The sequence below is a fragment of the Procambarus clarkii genome, chromosome 83, assembly GCF_040958095.1.
Source record: "Procambarus clarkii isolate CNS0578487 chromosome 83, FALCON_Pclarkii_2.0, whole genome shotgun sequence".
NCBI lineage: Eukaryota > Metazoa > Arthropoda > Malacostraca > Decapoda > Cambaridae > Procambarus > Procambarus clarkii.
Genome location: NC_091232.1, coordinates 13654842 through 13672828, shown reverse-complemented (window position 1 = coordinate 13672828; position 17987 = coordinate 13654842). Strand labels below are relative to the sequence as shown.

Genomic DNA, 17987 nt, shown 5'->3' with positions numbered 1-17987 from the left:
TGTTCCCTGTCGAGGAACTGTAAGTCACACGGATTATGGTGCGGTTTCCCGGCACTGTGTACTGGAGGAGAAGACATATAGCCGGACTCGGTATAGTGTGCTCGTGACACACACACACACACACACACACACACACGGGTGGAGGCTGATTCCATACACAATTTCAAATGTAGATATGACAGAGCCCAGTAGGCTCAGGAATCTGTACACCAGTTGATTGACATTTGAGAAGTGGTACCAATGAGCCCGATCTCAACCCCCGCAAGCACAAATAGGTGAGTACGTACACACACACACACACACACACACACACACACACACACACACACACACACACACACACACACATCTAAGAGTCAGCCTCCGGCACCTTGCTGGTACTCTCCAAGACTCCAGCACTGTAATTCTCCACTCAGACTCACTATTTGCATTATACTTTACAACTGGAGTACACTACAGTGTTATATTACACTTTATCACTTATATTAAAACCACGCGACTGCACAGTTAAATCTGCCATCCTATCGCTTTACTTACATCACTTAACACAAGCTTCTGTAATTCTTCCGTTGAAGCTTTTCATAATACAGTTATGTGACTGGTTATTGTATTGTTCCAATTTAACACAGTACTTTGTTGTATTAACACGTCTCCTTTGAGAGCCTCACGCTGACAGCTCACTCTACTACCAGAGCTCAGAGCACCGAGGCCCACACACGGTAACAATATATTATTTCGTGCGCAATTACAGCCTCCTTTGTGTCTTAGTTGAGTGGTTGAGCTCGCTGGAGTGGTCGCGCGCATAGCTAGTGTGATCGAAGATCTTGCTAGAGTGACCTTGGCTGAATGATCAGAGACCTAGTTAGAGTGGGGCACTAGGCCAGAGTGGTCGAGCGTCTAGTAAAATATTACTAGACATGGTAGATGTCTATATATATATATATATATATATATATATATATATATATATATATATATATATATATATATATATATATATATATATATGTATATATGATGCCTATTTCAATATAATTCTTACATTTTGTTATACTTCAAAGTTAATTCATTAATTATTTCGTAAGGGATTTATTATATTTTGACAATTAGTTAAGGTAATCATGAGGTGAAAATGTTAAGCTAGTTGAGACTATAAACAAAGGTTTCTCTTCATATACATGCAAGAGTACTGTGAGGCCGACTGCTGCTACTGTGAGGCAGACTGGTGCTACTGTGAGGCAGACTGTTGCTACTGTGAGGCAGACTGTTGCTACTGTGAGGCCGACTGGTGCTACTGTGAGGCAGACTGTTGCTACTGTGAGGCAGACTGTTGCTACTGTGAGGCCGACTGGTGCTACTGTGAGGCAGACTGGTGCTACTGTGAGGCCGACTGGTGCTACTGTGAGGCAGACTGGTGCTACTGTGAGGCAGATTGGTGCTACTGTGAGGCAGACTGTTGCTACTGTGAGGCAGACTGTTGCTACTGTGAGGTAGACTGGTGCTACTGTGAGGCAGACTGGTGCTACTGTGAGGCCGACTGGTGCTACTGTGAGGCCGACTGCTGCTACTGTGAGGCAGACTGGTGCTACTGTGAGGCCGACTGGTACTACCGTGAGGCAGACTGGTGCTACTGTGAGGCAGACTGGTGCTACTGTGAGACAGACTGGTGCTACTGTGAGGCCGACTGGTACTACCGTGAGGCAGACTGGTGCTACTGTGAGGCAGACTGGTGCTACTGTGAGGCAGACTGTTGCTACTGTGAGGCAGACTGTTGCTACTGTGAGGCAGACTGTTGCTACTGTGAGGCAGACTGTTGCTACTGTGAGGCAGACTGGTGCTACTGTGAGGCAGACTGGTGCTACTGTGAGGCAGACTGTTGCCACTGTGAGGCAGACTGTTGCTACTGTGAGGCAGATTGGTGCTACTGTGAGGCAGACTGGTGCTACTGTGAGGCAGACTGTTGCCACTGTGAGGCAGACTGTTGCTACTGTGAGGCAGATTGGTGCTACTGTGAGGCAGACTGTTGCTACTGTGAGGCAGACTGTTGCTACTGTGAGGCAGACTGGTGCTACTGTGAGGCAGACTGTTGCCACTGTGAGGCAGACTGTTGCTACTGTGAGGCAGATTGGTGCTACTGTGAGGCAGACTGTTGCTACTGTGAGGCAGACTGGTGCTACTGTGAGGCAGACTGGTGCTACTGTGAGGCAGACTGGTGCTACTGTGAGGCAGACTGTTGCTACTGTGAGGCAGACTGGTGCTACTGTGAGGCAGACTGTGGCTACTGTGAGGCAGACTGTGGCTACTGTGAGGCAGATTGTTGCTACTGTGAGGCAGACTGTTGCTACTGTGAGGCAGACTGTTGCTATTGTGAGGCAGACTGGTGCTACTGTGAGGCAGACTGGTGCTACTGTGAGGCAGACTGGTGCTACTGTGAGGCAGACTGGTGCTACTGTGAGGCAGACTGGTGCTACTGTGAAGCAGACTGGTGCTACTGTGAGGTAGAAAAGTACTTACTGTTCTACATAGCGATGCCGGATATATTACTGTACGTCATCCCAAACTCATTCTTTAACACTGTGTACATTAACACGTCACTCAATATATGCTTAAGAGCCAAAAGTTTCTATGTCTCAAATTTTAATAAGTGGTAGTGTTAGTTTTCCATCAATCCAAAACACATTTAATTTTTCCTTTTGCGGTATTCCCCCTTTGTCGTACAGCCACAGAACTCGAGTCGCGGTACAGAGCGAAATGATACAGAACGCAAGACGCCACTGGCAGCGCGAGCGGAGAGGAACTGAACTATCGCGACCCACTGCTGCCGCCCGCTCATCTCCAGGGCTGGACGCACACTGACTCCCGCCACCAATGTGTACAGCTTATATAGTGCCACAGAGAGCCAGACACCATAGCGAATAAGTTATATAGTGCCACAGAGAGCCAGACACCATAGTGTATAAGTTATATAGTGCCACAGAGCCAGATATCATAGTGTACTGGTTACATAGTGCCATAGAGAGACAGACACTATAATGTACAGCTTATATAGGGCCACAGAGAGCCAGACACCATAGCGAATAAGTTATATAGTGCCACAGAGAGCCAGACATCATAATATACGGCTATATAGTACCAAAGAGCCAGACACCATAGTGTACAGCTTATATAGTGCCACAGAGAGCCAGACATCATAATATACAGCTTATATAGTGCCACAGAGAGCCAGACATCATAATATACGGCTATATAGTGCCACAGAGCCAGATACCATAGTGTATAGGTTATATAGTGCCACAGAGAGCCAGACACCATAGTGTACAGCTTATATAGTGTCACAGAGAGCCCGACGCCATAGTGTACAGGTTATACAGTGCCACAGAGCGTGATTCAACAGTGTATAACAGTTTCGTACCATAAAGATGTTATATAATTTACGTTGTGAGAAATGCTTAAACAATATAACATACAGCTTGGACGTATTGTGAACAGAGGATCTCTTAAATAAAATCTCATAAGAACATCGCATATATAATATAGTGGTGTGTATACTCTGAGATTTATCCAAAACTATGCATATGGAGCATTATAGATTATATAGCATTTCCAGTAACCTCAACAAGAGACCTTGAAAAATACAACATTTCTATTAATAAGACCTTTTTTTTTACACACTTCTTCCCTTGGACCTCACATATATCTTGTTGATAATGAATAATATATTTATTTAATTATTTGTATAACGATATTTTTATTTATTAAATTTGGGAGAGTTTACCAGGTGTCGGGGTGATTGTCCTCACTCATAACAGTCTCCGGCTTTAGTTTTTCCTATGGAGTGTCTGTAAGGAAGAGCCACATATATAGCAGATATAAATATCTGTGGCTTGATAAAATGAGATGGAACGAGTAGAGAGGGTGTGAGGGATATAAGCTGGTGAGGATCACAAAGTTGGACAAAAACATAGAGGGTGAAGAGGGAGTAGAGAAGATGCCCAGGAGAGATAGGAAACATGATGAGAGAGTCAAAGCGGAAGCTGGTGGCAGAAACTGTAGACGAGGAGAGAAAGAGATAGAGAGAGAGCTGTTTGTGTGTGTGTGTAGGAGGAGAAGAGAGCCAAGTAGTGTCCTCTCCTTCCCCAACAAACCTGTAGTTGAGCCGTGAAGATTGGTCTAGTGTTCAGCGCCATCACTAAGGTTTCCACAGCTCTGATTCTCAAGACAAATCTAAGGAATTTTGTTTATAATTATATTAACTTGAAGGTTGAAGAGAGCGCCCTGGCTGTTCAGTGTGAAAGCTTAGTAGTGGGGATCATTAATCTAACCCCCAAGGGATCTCAACCTTCGATTAAGGCTAGATTCAACGCCATATTCCAGTTTATTGACGTTAAATAATCACAATCATCAATGTCTTTTACAGGCGCTTTATATTGCCCGCTTCGACACAATTGTCAGCAACTAGTAGTCACCGTACAGCACAAGAATAGTAGCTATCTATAATCGTAGACAGTAAATTGTATATTGTAATTAGGAATACTTTTTTGATAACCTACAAAATTTGGATTGTGATGAAAATGTGTAATATAGTTTCACTCGTACTAACTGTAGGAGAGAAGGGCCACATAGCGGACATCTGGAAAATAAACCACAGAGAGCGATGCTTCAGCTCGCTGGGTGAGTAGCAGAAGTGGAATGGGTGAGGTGGAGCACAGGGTGAGGTGGAGCACAGGGTGAGGTGAGGCACAAGTAGCAGAAGTGGAATGGGTGAGGTGGAGCACAGGGTGAGGTGAGGCACAAGTAGCAGAAGTGGAATGGGTGAGGTGGAGCACAGGGTGAGGTAGAGCACAGTGTGAGGTGGAGCACAGGGTGAGGTGGAGCACAGTGTGAGGTGGAGCACAGGGTGAGGTGGAGCACAGTGTGAGGTGGAGCACAGGGTGAGGTGAGGCACATGTGTGTTGTGGAATGGGTGAGCTGAGACGCGTGTTAAGTCACAGTAACTCATGCGTTATATACTTCAAATTTATATACTCTTTAAGTAGTCAAGTGTATTAATTAATAATGTCTTTTTATTTGCCTGGTTTTTATATTTATATTTTTCTTTTTAATAGAATTATTCTGTTTTTAATTGCATTTTGATGATACTGACAACATAATTTTTTTTAATAAAGGATAAGGTCAAAGTGTTCGTTGACCCACGCGAGGCAGCTGTCATTTACACCCCATACTGTGTATTTAAGCCTTAATCCTTCTGCCTTACACAAGTTACAGCCACTCTCCTGTCCCAGGTAAGTCCACTACGGGCTCACCATACCCCGTGCTACTTGGAACTTTTATTCCAAGTAGCGAATCTTAAACAACATCAACAACTGCCTTACAGTTATGCCTCTCCTTTCCCCTCCTGCCCTCCCATCCCCAGCACTTATATACACATTAGTACTACCAAAGAAACAATTCACTCCCATTACTTCAGCCTTTCAACTTACATGTATCTATTTTCTGTCTGACTAGTCTCTAGAATAACACGAATTTAGAAAAAATATGCACAAAAGAGAACGTTAAAAAATGTTCTCCAATGGCCAAAGTTATCACATGAGTGAGTTCAGTGCGTTGTAATGGTCTACGACCATTATATATATATAATCATATATATGAATATATAATATATATATGAACACGAAGCTGACGTGTTCACGGATATAGTGTGACAGCCTCGCCAAGCCCGCTGTGAGCTCAGGCAAAAGGTTCAGTATAATGAGGGCAATCAAACACCATCTTATACCAGAGCGATATTTCTTCCGGATCCAACCATTTATATTGAAAACAAATACAGATACACACAGAAAAACACGGCAGCCGTGCAAACACGCACGCAGGTACGCACTGAAGAACACAAACACACACACACACACACACACACACACACACACACACACACACACACACACACACACACACACACACACCAATCCATCTAGCTCTTCGCTCCAGGCCAACCTTCCTCCTGGTGGCAAGAGCCAAAGATCACATCGCTCTACCTCAAGACGCATCACTTTCAAATTTGGAACCAGAAATCTTATTTCGCCCAATCCATGAGTATAGCTTCTGGCATCAATAGGTGAATTTTGGAGAGAGTGGAGGACCAGCAGATATGAACTCGGCGATAAAAGAAAAATAGTGTGTGTGTACTCACCTAGTTGTACTCACCTAGTTGTGTTTGCGGGGGTTGAGCTCTGGCTCTGTGGTCCCGCCTCTCAACCGTCAATCAACAGGTGTACAGGTTCCTGAGCCTATTGGGCTCTATCATATCTACACTTGAAACTGTGTATGGAGTCAGCCTCCACCACATCACTTCCTAATGCATTCCATTTGTCAACCACTCTGACACTAAAAAAGTTCTTTCTAATATCTCTGTGGCTCATTTGGGAACTCAGTTTCCACCTGTGTCCCCTTGTACGTGTTCCCCTTGTGTTAAATAGACTGTCTTTATCTACCCTATCAATTCCCTTCAGAATCTTGAATGTGGTGATCATGTCCCCCCTAACTCTTCTGTCTTCCAGCGAAGTGAGGTTTAATTCCCGTAGTCTCTCCTCGTAGCTCATACCTCTCAGTCTCGGGTACTGTGCGTGTGCCTGTGTGTGTGTGTGTGTGTGTGTGTGTGTGTGTGTGTGTGTGTGTGTGTGTGTGTGTGTGCGTGTGTGTGTGTGAGAGAGTAAGAGAAGGACCCGAAGGGAGAAGAAGAGGGAAAGGGTGAGAGGTAAAGGATGAGAAGGAAAGAAGAGTCAGATAAAATATATTAATTAATATGAATATTAAAATACATGTAGACTAAAAAGAGCAATTTTGAACACTGGAGAAAAGCTTACCGTTTTGGAATTAAAATCTAATAGAGTTCTGCGTTTGTTTCTAGACGAGGAAACAGTTCCTGGATTAGTTGCTGGCATGTCGTTAAAAATGTAACCGACTCAGAAATGTAGTCAAGTGAAGGTTTTCCTTCATTCATAGATAAAAGATAACGTTCCGGTTCGAGCGCCTTCATTAGTTTATCGTTTTGTGAGGGCGTTCAATTCGTTAAATTATGGTAACGAAAACCGAATAAACTTTTTTAGCCAAACTAATCACAAATAAATCTGATTATCAAATAAATATATGTAACTATTTAATAACTATGACTGACTCTTTATCTTTATGCTCATTATAGGGTGTATTTATTGATATTTAATAATTAATGCCCCGGGAGGACATTCCAAAGTGTAAATACTTAACTATGGCTTCAGGATCGCTTTCTAATGGTGTGAGAGTTCCTCAAGTGCGACAGCCTCACTTTCCATTAAACTTTGATATGCAACTATTTGTATACAAAATTCTTGCCCATTGGAAAATCAGCTCCAATACCAATTTCGAAACATTTGATATATATTATACACTATATATATATATATATATATATATATATATATATATATATATATATATATATATATATATATATATATATATATAATATAACCATTCTGATATAATTATTAAACCAGGTCTGTATATCGTCAATGAAAGAACATTTTAAGATGATTTGGTTATGATCAATTTTAGCAAGTCTTAAGGTATTTAAAAAAAAACTTGCCTCTAATTTAATGACCTTTTTAACTGCATTTGATGTATGCTAAACTTTAATTAGCTCCAACAAATATTGTTACAAAGCAAAATGTGAATTTCCATGTATTATAACGGATTGCAATACACGAAGAAAGAGTTACTTGCAAAATGACATATTGATCTACTGACGTACACACGTTGGGAGAAGATTCACCCACTAAGAGAAAGACTACCAAACTAAGTGACCCATAGTCTTACGGATTAGCAGGATCAAACACTTACATAGTCACAAGTACACACACACACACACACACACACACACACACACACACACACACACACACACACACACACACACACACACACACACACACATCAATCCATCTAGCTCTACTCTCCAGGTCAACCTTCCTTCTAGTGACAGGAGCCAATGACCACATTTCTCTGCTACAAGATGCATCACTTTCAAATTTGGGACCAGAAAATATATTTCAACTAATCCATGTATATTGCACTTGACTTTAGAAGTTTAATTCGGAAAGAAGATTTGAAGGAGCAGAGCAGAGTGGATGAGAAAGAAGTGAGGAAGAGATGGAATAAAATATGTTAATTATTATATTGCTCTTTGCTTATCTATGTATATAAAATAGAAAGTCTATTTGTCTCTTCAAAACAGGAGCCCAGCATTGGATTTGGGTTAGCCTCAAGCAAATGTTCAAAATGAAAGGGGGGAGGGTTGGAAAAGGTGCGGAGAGGGGTGAAATGTGGAGTGGAAGATGTTGCGGAAGAGGGTGGGAGAAAGGTAGAGAGGAAGGATGATTAGAGAAAGTAGAAGTGGGTTTAGAGGTTAAGGGAAGAGAGGTAGGGGAGGGAGATTTGGAGCGATGGTAAATAGGGAAAGAAGGAGGGGGGGAAGGGGCTGGAGTAGAGAGACGCGAGAACATCCGGGTTCCCCATCTAGCTAAACTAATTCTGTAAGATATTGATTATCAGAAGAACGTTTACCGTTTTGGAATAGGAACCTAATGTAATCCAGTGTTCGATTACCGATGAGGAAACATAATTAGAGCATAATTCAGTGAAGCTTGTGTCTCTTGGAGCCAATAATGCCACTGGCGGATCGTTAAAACCTTTCTGCCTCACAAATAAATATTGTCCTAGTTCCTGCACTTTATTATTTGTCTTTGCAATTTATATATATTAAAAGAATTGCCAAATAAAGATTATCATCAAAAAGAGTAAAATAAATAGAGTATTTTGAATAACACTTATAATTTAGAAACGAATAACAACAAAATAATTAACGCTTCAGAACTACACTTGGCTTTTGACGTTGACATATACTGAAGTATGTATACTCAACTAATGCTCAAGGCAGAAAATCCGAAGGTGTTAATGTTAATGATATGTGTGAAAGCCTCACTAACGCTATAGACTGACCAATAGTAAGCTGACCAAAAGTGAAAACGCTTCCCAAATTCTCTTGACTGATCTTCCGAGGGTGTGACTACTCTGCTAATGTTGCATGCTACCTTTCAACGTTTCAGTTTTTTCTTTAAGGATGTCCATTCTTACAATGCTCCACTCTATTCTTTCAGTGTTCATACGTTTCCCTCGGATGGTTTGAATGCTCCACTTATTCTCCACTCAGACCTTCCTACAAACAGTCGTACAACAATTTTTCTTTAATTTGTCTAAAAACAAATATTTTCAATACCAACTTAAACACACCAGCACTTATTCGACAGCCCTACTCTGTGAGCACCGAGATCAGACGTATCTCTACAGGCCTACTGTAAGGCTACACAGACCAACCATAAACATCCATATATCTCCCGCCTGACATTGTGCTCACTGCAAGACTGTACTACAAGCCACAAGCTGTTACCAAGGTTCTATAGGACCAATGGGTATAGCTAATGACACCATCACGTGCGAACCTTTTCAGTCTGTTGTTTTCCGTTCGGTCATCCCATTATATGTTTTTCCAACACAATCTAAATTAAAGGTATTGTATGACAAGGTGGGGTGGAGGTATGTGGGAGGAGAGAGAGTTTTGCGTCTCGGAGAGACTGCAGGATCCGTGTGAGGGGAGATGAACTCCCAGTTGCAATTCGTTTGACCATGTCGTGGCCTAGTAGATTAACGCAGCGTCTGGGAACCTCTCAGATGTAGGTTCGAACCCTCATCACGGCCCTTGTGGATTAGTTCAGAGAGAGAATAAGAAGACAACGATATATACCGAGATACAAAGAAGCGAACAAAGTTCCATGGGCCAGAGAACAGTTAAGCAGTAAGATACAGTCGGTTAGACAGAAATGGAATACGGAAATAGTTTTAGATTTCCTTTGTAGAAAAAATTCACCAAAGAAGTTCACTTCCTAACACTCTGCAATGTTTTTAAAATTATCAGTACCATCACTATGACTCTCAAAATGGAGCCCCTGTTAGCAGTTTTTGTACTCATGTACTCATTATTATATAATAATTAAATTATATATATATATATATATATATATATATATATATATATATATATATATATATATATATATATATATATATATATATACAATCTTTGGACAACACCCACCAGTGGGACTCGAACCCAGAAAGCACAACTACCTTCCAGTAGCCGGCATAACTAGTATGCTTTAACCCACTACGCCATCAGACCTTACAAAAGAAGTAGATAGTTCGAGATATATATATCTCAAACATCTCTACCTCCCGAAGGCACCAGATGAGTGAGGGGTCAGTCTGCAATTTTCATCAAGCCACTGTCAATGTGAGAGAACTCGTGTCCAGCTTATAAGCCTATACTTGCATAAACCACAAGTGAAGATAAACAATCTTTGGACAACACCCACCAGTGGGACTCGAACCCAGAAAGCACAACTACCTTCCAGTAGCCGGCATAACTAGTATGCTTTAACCCACTACGCCATCAGACCTTACAAAAGAAGTAGATAGTTCGAGATATATATATCTCAAACATCTCTACCTCCCGAAGGCACCAGATGAGTGAGGGGTCAGTCTGCAATTTTCATCAAGCCACTGTCAATGTGAGAGAACTCGTGTCCAGCTTATAAGCCTATACTTGCATAAACCACAAGTGAAGATAAACAATCTTTGGACAACACCCACCAGTGGGACTCGAACCCAGAAAGCACAACTACCTTCCAGTAGCCGGCATAACTAGTATGCTTTAACCCACTACGCCATCAGACCTTACAAAAGAAGTAGATAGTTCGAGATATATATATCTCAAACATCTCTACCTCCCGAAGGCACCAGATGAGTGAGGGGTCAGTCTGCAATTTTCATCAAGCCACTGTCAATGTGAGAGAACTCGTGTCCAGCTTATAAGCCTATACTTGCATAAACCACAAGTGAAGATAAACAATCTTTGGACAACACCCACCAGTGGGACTCGAACCCAGAAAGCACAACTACCTTCCAGTAGCCGGCATAACTAGTATGCTTTAACCCACTACGCCATCAGACCTTACAAAAGAAGTAGATAGTTCGAGATATATATATCTCAAACATCTCTACCTCCCGAAGGCACCAGATGAGTGAGGGGTCAGTCTGCAATTTTCATCAAGCCACTGTCAATGTGAGAGAACTCGTGTCCAGCTTATAAGCCTATACTTGCATAAACCACAAGTGAAGATAAACAATCTTTGGACAACACCCACCAGTGGGACTCGAACCCAGAAAGCACAACTACCTTCCAGTAGCCGGCATAACTAGTATGCTTTAACCCACTACGCCATCAGACCTTACAAAAGAAGTAGATAGTTCGAGATATATATATCTCAAACATCTCTACCTCCCGAAGGCACCAGATGAGTGAGGGGTCAGTCTGCAATTTTCATCAAGCCACTGTCAATGTGAGAGAACTCGTGTCCAGCTTATAAGCCTATACTTGCATAAACCACAAGTGAAGATAAACAATCTTTGGACAACACCCACCAGTGGGACTCGAACCCAGAAAGCACAACTACCTTCCAGTAGCCGGCATAACTAGTATGCTTTAACCCACTACGCCATCAGACCTTACAAAAGAAGTAGATAGTTCGAGATATATATATCTCAAACATCTCTACCTCCCGAAGGCACCAGATGAGTGAGGGGTCAGTCTGCAATTTTCATCAAGCCACTGTCAATGTGAGAGAACTCGTGTCCAGCTTATAAGCCTATACTTGCATAAACCACAAGTGAAGATAAACAATCTTTGGACAACACCCACCAGTGGGACTCGAACCCAGAAAGCACAACTACCTTCCAGTAGCCGGCATAACTAGTATGCTTTAACCCACTACGCCATCAGACCTTACAAAAGAAGTAGATAGTTCGAGATATATATATCTCAAACATCTCTACCTCCCGAAGGCACCAGATGAGTGAGGGGTCAGTCTGCAATTTTCATCAAGCCACTGTCAATGTGAGAGAACTCGTGTCCAGCTTATAAGCCTATACTTGCATAAACCACAAGTGAAGATAAACAATCTTTGGACAACACCCACCAGTGGGAGGTCTGAGGTTTGTAAGGTCTGATGGCGTAGTGGGTTAAAGCATACTAGTTATGCCGGCTACTGGAAGGTAGTTGTGCTTTCTGGGTTCGAGTCCCACTGGTGGGTGTTGTCCAAAGATTGTTTATCTTCACTTGTGGTTTATGCAAGTATAGGCTGATAAGCTGGACACGAGTTCTCTCACATTGACAGTGGCTTGATGAAAATTGCAGACTGACCCCTCACTCATCTGGTGCCTTCGGGAGGTAGAGATGTTTGAGATATATATATCTCGAACTATCTACTTCTTTTGTAAGGTCTGATGGCGTAGTGGGTTAAAGCATACTAGTTATGCCGGCTACTGGAAGGTAGTTGTGCTTTCTGGGTTCGAGTCCCACTGGTGGGTGTTGTCCAAAGATTGTTTATCTTCACTTGTGGTTTATGCAAGTATAGGCTTATAAGCTGGACACGAGTTCTCTCACATTGACAGTGGCTTGATGAAAATTGCAGACTGACCCCTCACTCATCTGGTGCCTTCGGGAGGTAGAGATGTTTGAGATATATATATCTCGAACTATCTACTTCTTTTGTAAGGTCTGATGGCGTAGTGGGTTAAAGCATACTAGTTATGCCGGCTACTGGAAGGTAGTTGTGCTTTCTGGGTTCGAGTCCCACTGGTGGGTGTTGTCCAAAGATTGTTTATCTTCACTTGTGGTTTATGCAAGTATAGGCTTATAAGCTGGACACGAGTTCTCTCACATTGACAGTGGCTTGATGAAAATTGCAGACTGACCCCTCACTCATCTGGTGCCTTCGGGAGGTAGAGATGTTTGAGATATATATATCTCGAACTATCTACTTCTTTTGTAAGGTCTGATGGCGTAGTGGGTTAAAGCATACTAGTTATGCCGGCTACTGGAAGGTAGTTGTGCTTTCTGGGTTCGAGTCCCACTGGTGGGTGTTGTCCAAAGATTGTTTATCTTCACTTGTGGTTTATGCAAGTATAGGCTTATAAGCTGGACACGAGTTCTCTCACATTGACAGTGGCTTGATGAAAATTGCAGACTGACCCCTCACTCATCTGGTGCCTTCGGGAGGTAGAGATGTTTGAGATATATATATCTCGAACTATCTACTTCTTTTGTAAGGTCTGATGGCGTAGTGGGTTAAAGCATACTAGTTATGCCGGCTACTGGAAGGTAGTTGTGCTTTCTGGGTTCGAGTCCCACTGGTGGGTGCTGTCCAAAGATTGTTTATCTTCACTTGTGGTTTATGCAAGTATAGGCTTATAAGCTGGACACGAGTTCTCTCACATTGACAGTGGCTTGATGAAAATTGCAGACTGACCCCTCACTCATCTGGTGCCTTCGGGAGGTAGAGATGTTTGAGATATATATATCTCGAACTATCTACTTCTTTTGTAAGGTCTGATGGCGTAGTGGGTTAAAGCATACTAGTTATGCCGGCTACTGGAAGGTAGTTGTGCTTTCTGGGTTCGAGTCCCACTGGTGGGTGTTGTCCAAAGATTGTTTATCTTCACTTGTGGTTTATGCAAGTATAGGCTTATAAGCTGGACACGAGTTCTCTCACATTGACAGTGGCTTGATGAAAATTGCAGACTGACCCCTCACTCATCTGGTGCCTTCGGGAGGTAGAGATGTTTGAGATATATATATCTCGAACTATCTACTTCTTTTGTAAGGTCTGATGGCGTAGTGGGTTAAAGCATACTAGTTATGCCGGCTACTGGAAGGTAGTTGTGCTTTCTGGGTTCGAGTCCCACTGGTGGGTGTTGTCCAAAGATTGTTTATCTTCACTTGTGGTTTATGCAAGTATAGGCATATATATATATATATATATATATATATATATATATATATATATATATATATATATATATATACTAATTATATTATATAAATATTATATATATAATTATTACTATAAATAATTATTTCATATATAATAATGATTATATTATACAATTCTCGGATACAGACAACATTGCAATCTAAAGCAATTTCCATAAATGAGCAAGACAAAAGACGGAGCAATGGGAAGTGTGCAGAAAGGGAAAGAAATTTAAACTAATGTAACAGTAGCAATTACAATTTAGAGAGAGAGAGAGAGAGAGAGAGAGAGAGAGAGAGAGAGAGAGAGAGAGACAGAGAGAGAGAGAGAGCAAGAAATAGTGACAGTGAGAAGGCGAGCTAGTGAGAATCGAAGAGAGCGAGAAAATGAGTGAAGCAGGCACAGATAAAGAGAGAGAGAGAGAGAGAGAGAGAGAGAGAGAGAGAGAGAGAGAGAGAGAGAGAGAGAGAGAGAGAGAGAGAGAGAGCACCAGCCTGCTAGGGCAGGGCTCCAAATGACTGCAGTGTACAGCTGGGAGTCTCAGAGGTCCTCCTGTCTTGAGAAATGGTCCTGTCTTGAGCCTTGGCTATTTTACCCTGAGAATATTTAACACGCGTCTCTAAATCCAGGCTTGTGGTCACACGCATGCGCGGGTAAGTGTGAGGATCTCACCTGGTTGGGTTTGCACGAGTTGTGTTCCATCTCTTGGGCTCCTATCTAAACCGCCAAATTCAGTGACTTCAGATAGTCTTGTGTTGTCATGTAAAAATTTGAAATGAGGTTGGACGTTATCCTCATCAACTTCACTTCTAACATATTCCACTTGTTCAGTTCCCTTGTTCTGTTCCATCTCCTGTGTCACTTAGTTAATTTTTCTTCCGTGCTCTACTTCCTCTTCTTTCCTCTCTACGTGCTAATATCTCTGAACATCCTAAAATAGTGATCACATTCATCAGTTATTCTCCTCTTTAGCAATTAAAGCAGCTAATTAAAGGCTTTTCCTTGTCTCTATCTTCTTGAGATAATTTCGGGGCTTTAGTGTCCCCGCGGCCCGGTCCTCGACCAGGTCTCCACCCCAGGAAGCAGCCCGTGACAGCTGACTAACACCCAGGTACCTATTTAACTGCTAGGTAACAGGGACATAGGGTAAAAGAAACTCTGCCCATTGTTTCTCGCCGGCGCCTGGGATCGACCCCAGGACCACAGGATCACAAGTCCAGCGTGCTGTCCGCTCGGTCGATCGGCTTCTCTATGCTATCAATGCCCCATAGATCAGCCTTGTGTAGTGTAATATGAATTTTCTAGGTCTTTTTTGTGATATATAATTGAAACTTTCTAGGTCTTTTTCGTGACGTAATTGGAACATTATTCATATTTTAACTTATATTTGACTAGACAGAGGTTTCGTACGGAAGCAATTTACTCCACTGCTAGTCACATATATGTTGTTAAACTTTGTGACTTCTTAGATTCTTGCAGGATAATAACTTATTTTTTACATATTACAATTACATATTACATATTACAATATTTTTTACATATTTACAGCCTTACATATGGTTTTGTTGGTTATCTGGCTCATTTGTATTCCAGTTAACAGGTTCGGTGTACCCGGTCAACTTCCTAGTTGATTCTGGGAATTCTTGTGTAAACGTGAGTATATATACATGGGGTTTACTGCGGGATGAACCTTCAACTCTTGGATCTCATTTATGGACCTTGATTAGCTGGTATTATTTTCAATTAACTGCTAGTTTGAGACACTCTACATTAAATAAGATGAAATGTTACTCACATTTCTTGGCTCTCTGTGCACCACCGTTACTCTACATTCTTCCTGCGTCTTTTATCGTTATTGTCTCGGCTTCTGCCAGCTCGTTTTTTATTGGTTCTGATCCTGCCTCTTCTGCTGTTTCTGTTCTTGTTGTTGCTAGTGATGTTTGCTGCATCCTCTTTAGTGGCTACTTCTGTGTTCATGCTATTTTTGCCTTTATTATTGTTGAGTTTCCTGTTACTGAGAGCCGTCAGGGAAAAAAGGAAGGGAGGGAAGGAGAGAGAGAGAGAGAGAGAGAGAGAGAGAGAGAGAGAGAGAGAGAGAGAGAGAGAGAGAGAGAGAGAGAGAGAGAGGGAAATGATAATTGCAAATAGTAAGAAAAATTAAATAAATCCTCAGTTTAAAAGAATGCACATATATCTCTTCGTAATTACAGCATCGTATGTGACATAAAATATTATGAAGTTCACTCATTCATTAATCATCCGCCGCTCAGTAAGTGCTGCACCATTTGTGCCACTAAAACTCTCCATCACCCGATCCTCTCGTTCTCTCTGTCTTTATCTTTCATTCCCTCTTCATTTCCTTACTTTTCTGTTTTCTCTTTCATATTCCTTCATACTTCTCAATTTATTCCTTTTATTCTGCCTGGGTCTCGATCCTTTCCTCAACCCACAATGAACCTAAACTCCTCTAATTTAGGCCACTTTACGTGGCCTAAATTAAGGATGGGAGTTGCCCAAAGGTTAAAGAAAGGAACACTCTTTGACAATCATAAGTAACAGTCCTCATTTCTCTGTACTTCGCTGGATCAGAGCGGCCGAAACGTTATAAAATTTTACCTATCGATTAAAAAGTAGATGTGATACAGTAAATGCACTTGCCTCTCAAGGAAAGCATTGTGAGGCATTATTACCAATATTTCATGGATTCTATCTAATGCATATAAACTAATCATTAGAATATATAGAAGTTGATAATGAACACCTTTCATTTAATGGAAAATGTTAAGGGCAAAGTATTTCCTAGCTAAAGACCAAATATTATGATGTATGAAATCTGGCGGTAAACATAACCGGTTATTTTGAAAAGTGGAAATTTGCTGGAAAATTGCCAAAAAAAGAAAAACCATAAAAGCTTTCATCCTCACAAATCTTTTGTCTATCCACTTGGACTGATCTGACTGCCTGGTTTCTTCTAAGTTCGGCGTTCGATACCCGATGGTCCAAGTGATTGGGAACCGTTTATTCAACATAAGCTCGCATTCAAGCTTTTATTCACCTAACAAGTGCCATATTGACACTGGTCAGGCGTTTTCTCCTGATAATATCCATACCATATCTCACAAGTCTGATCTGAATCATACACCATATCTCTGATGTTCCAATTTCTGCGCGACGGTCTCTTGGTGAAAGTACTTAGCGTCCTAATTTGACCGTAAGAATATAATGCTTACGGACTTAAAACCATGCCTATGAACCTAATGAAATCAAACTATATATATATATATATATATATATATATATATATATATATATATATATATATATATATATATATATATATATATATTATATATTATATATATATATAATTATATATATATATATATATATATATTATATATTATATATATATATATATATATATATATATATATATATATATATATATATATATATATATATATATATTACATATATTATATATATATATATATTATATATATATATTATATGTATATATATTATATATATATATATTTTATATATATATATATATATATTATATATATATATATATATATATATATATATATATATATATATATATATATATATATATATATATATATATATATATCCTAGATACCTTTAGGAAAACGTTTTGGGTATATTGACTATGCATAGATTTCATCGATTTCCTTAATTTTTTGAATGCTTATACCTCTTACCGGTGGGTTTTATGGTTTGTTCATGCAGAATATTCTTATAATTTTCCATTAATTACTCACAACTATTCCATAAATATATCTCTAATTACTACTACTTGTGCACTATAACCATCTTCAGCTATTCCTCCAACTCACAATCCAAATCTTCGTTATATTTTCAACTATCATAGTTAAAATTCTCCGCTCTCCCTCACTATTTCCAAATCTCGCTCCATTCTCAAAGATTAACTTCCCTCCCATCCATCACCTCCCTCATCTATCCCCTTACCATCTCCGTCTATCCCTTACTCCGGACCCCTCC

At 40.7% G+C, this 17987-nt stretch overlaps 2 protein-coding genes across 2 annotated transcripts in view; both read right to left on the bottom strand.

Annotated features, from left to right (window-relative positions):
* Positions 1-2821, bottom strand: part of LOC138358456 (carbonic anhydrase-related protein 10-like) — a 221226-nt gene extending 218405 nt beyond the window's left edge. Inside the window, exon 1 of the mRNA XM_069316433.1 lies at positions 2515-2821. The gene's annotated coding sequence lies outside the window, so the exon portion shown is untranslated. The remainder of the gene's footprint in view (positions 1-2514) is intronic.
* Positions 1107-14808, bottom strand: LOC138358393 (calphotin-like). The gene is made up of 2 exons (XM_069316233.1): positions 14631-14808; positions 1107-2491 (listed from the first exon to the last, which is right to left on the bottom strand). Exons 1-2 carry the CDS (start codon positions 14806-14808, stop codon positions 1107-1109), a joined length of 1563 nt encoding a protein of 520 aa, XP_069172334.1.
* Between the last annotated feature and the right edge of the window lie 3179 nt (positions 14809-17987).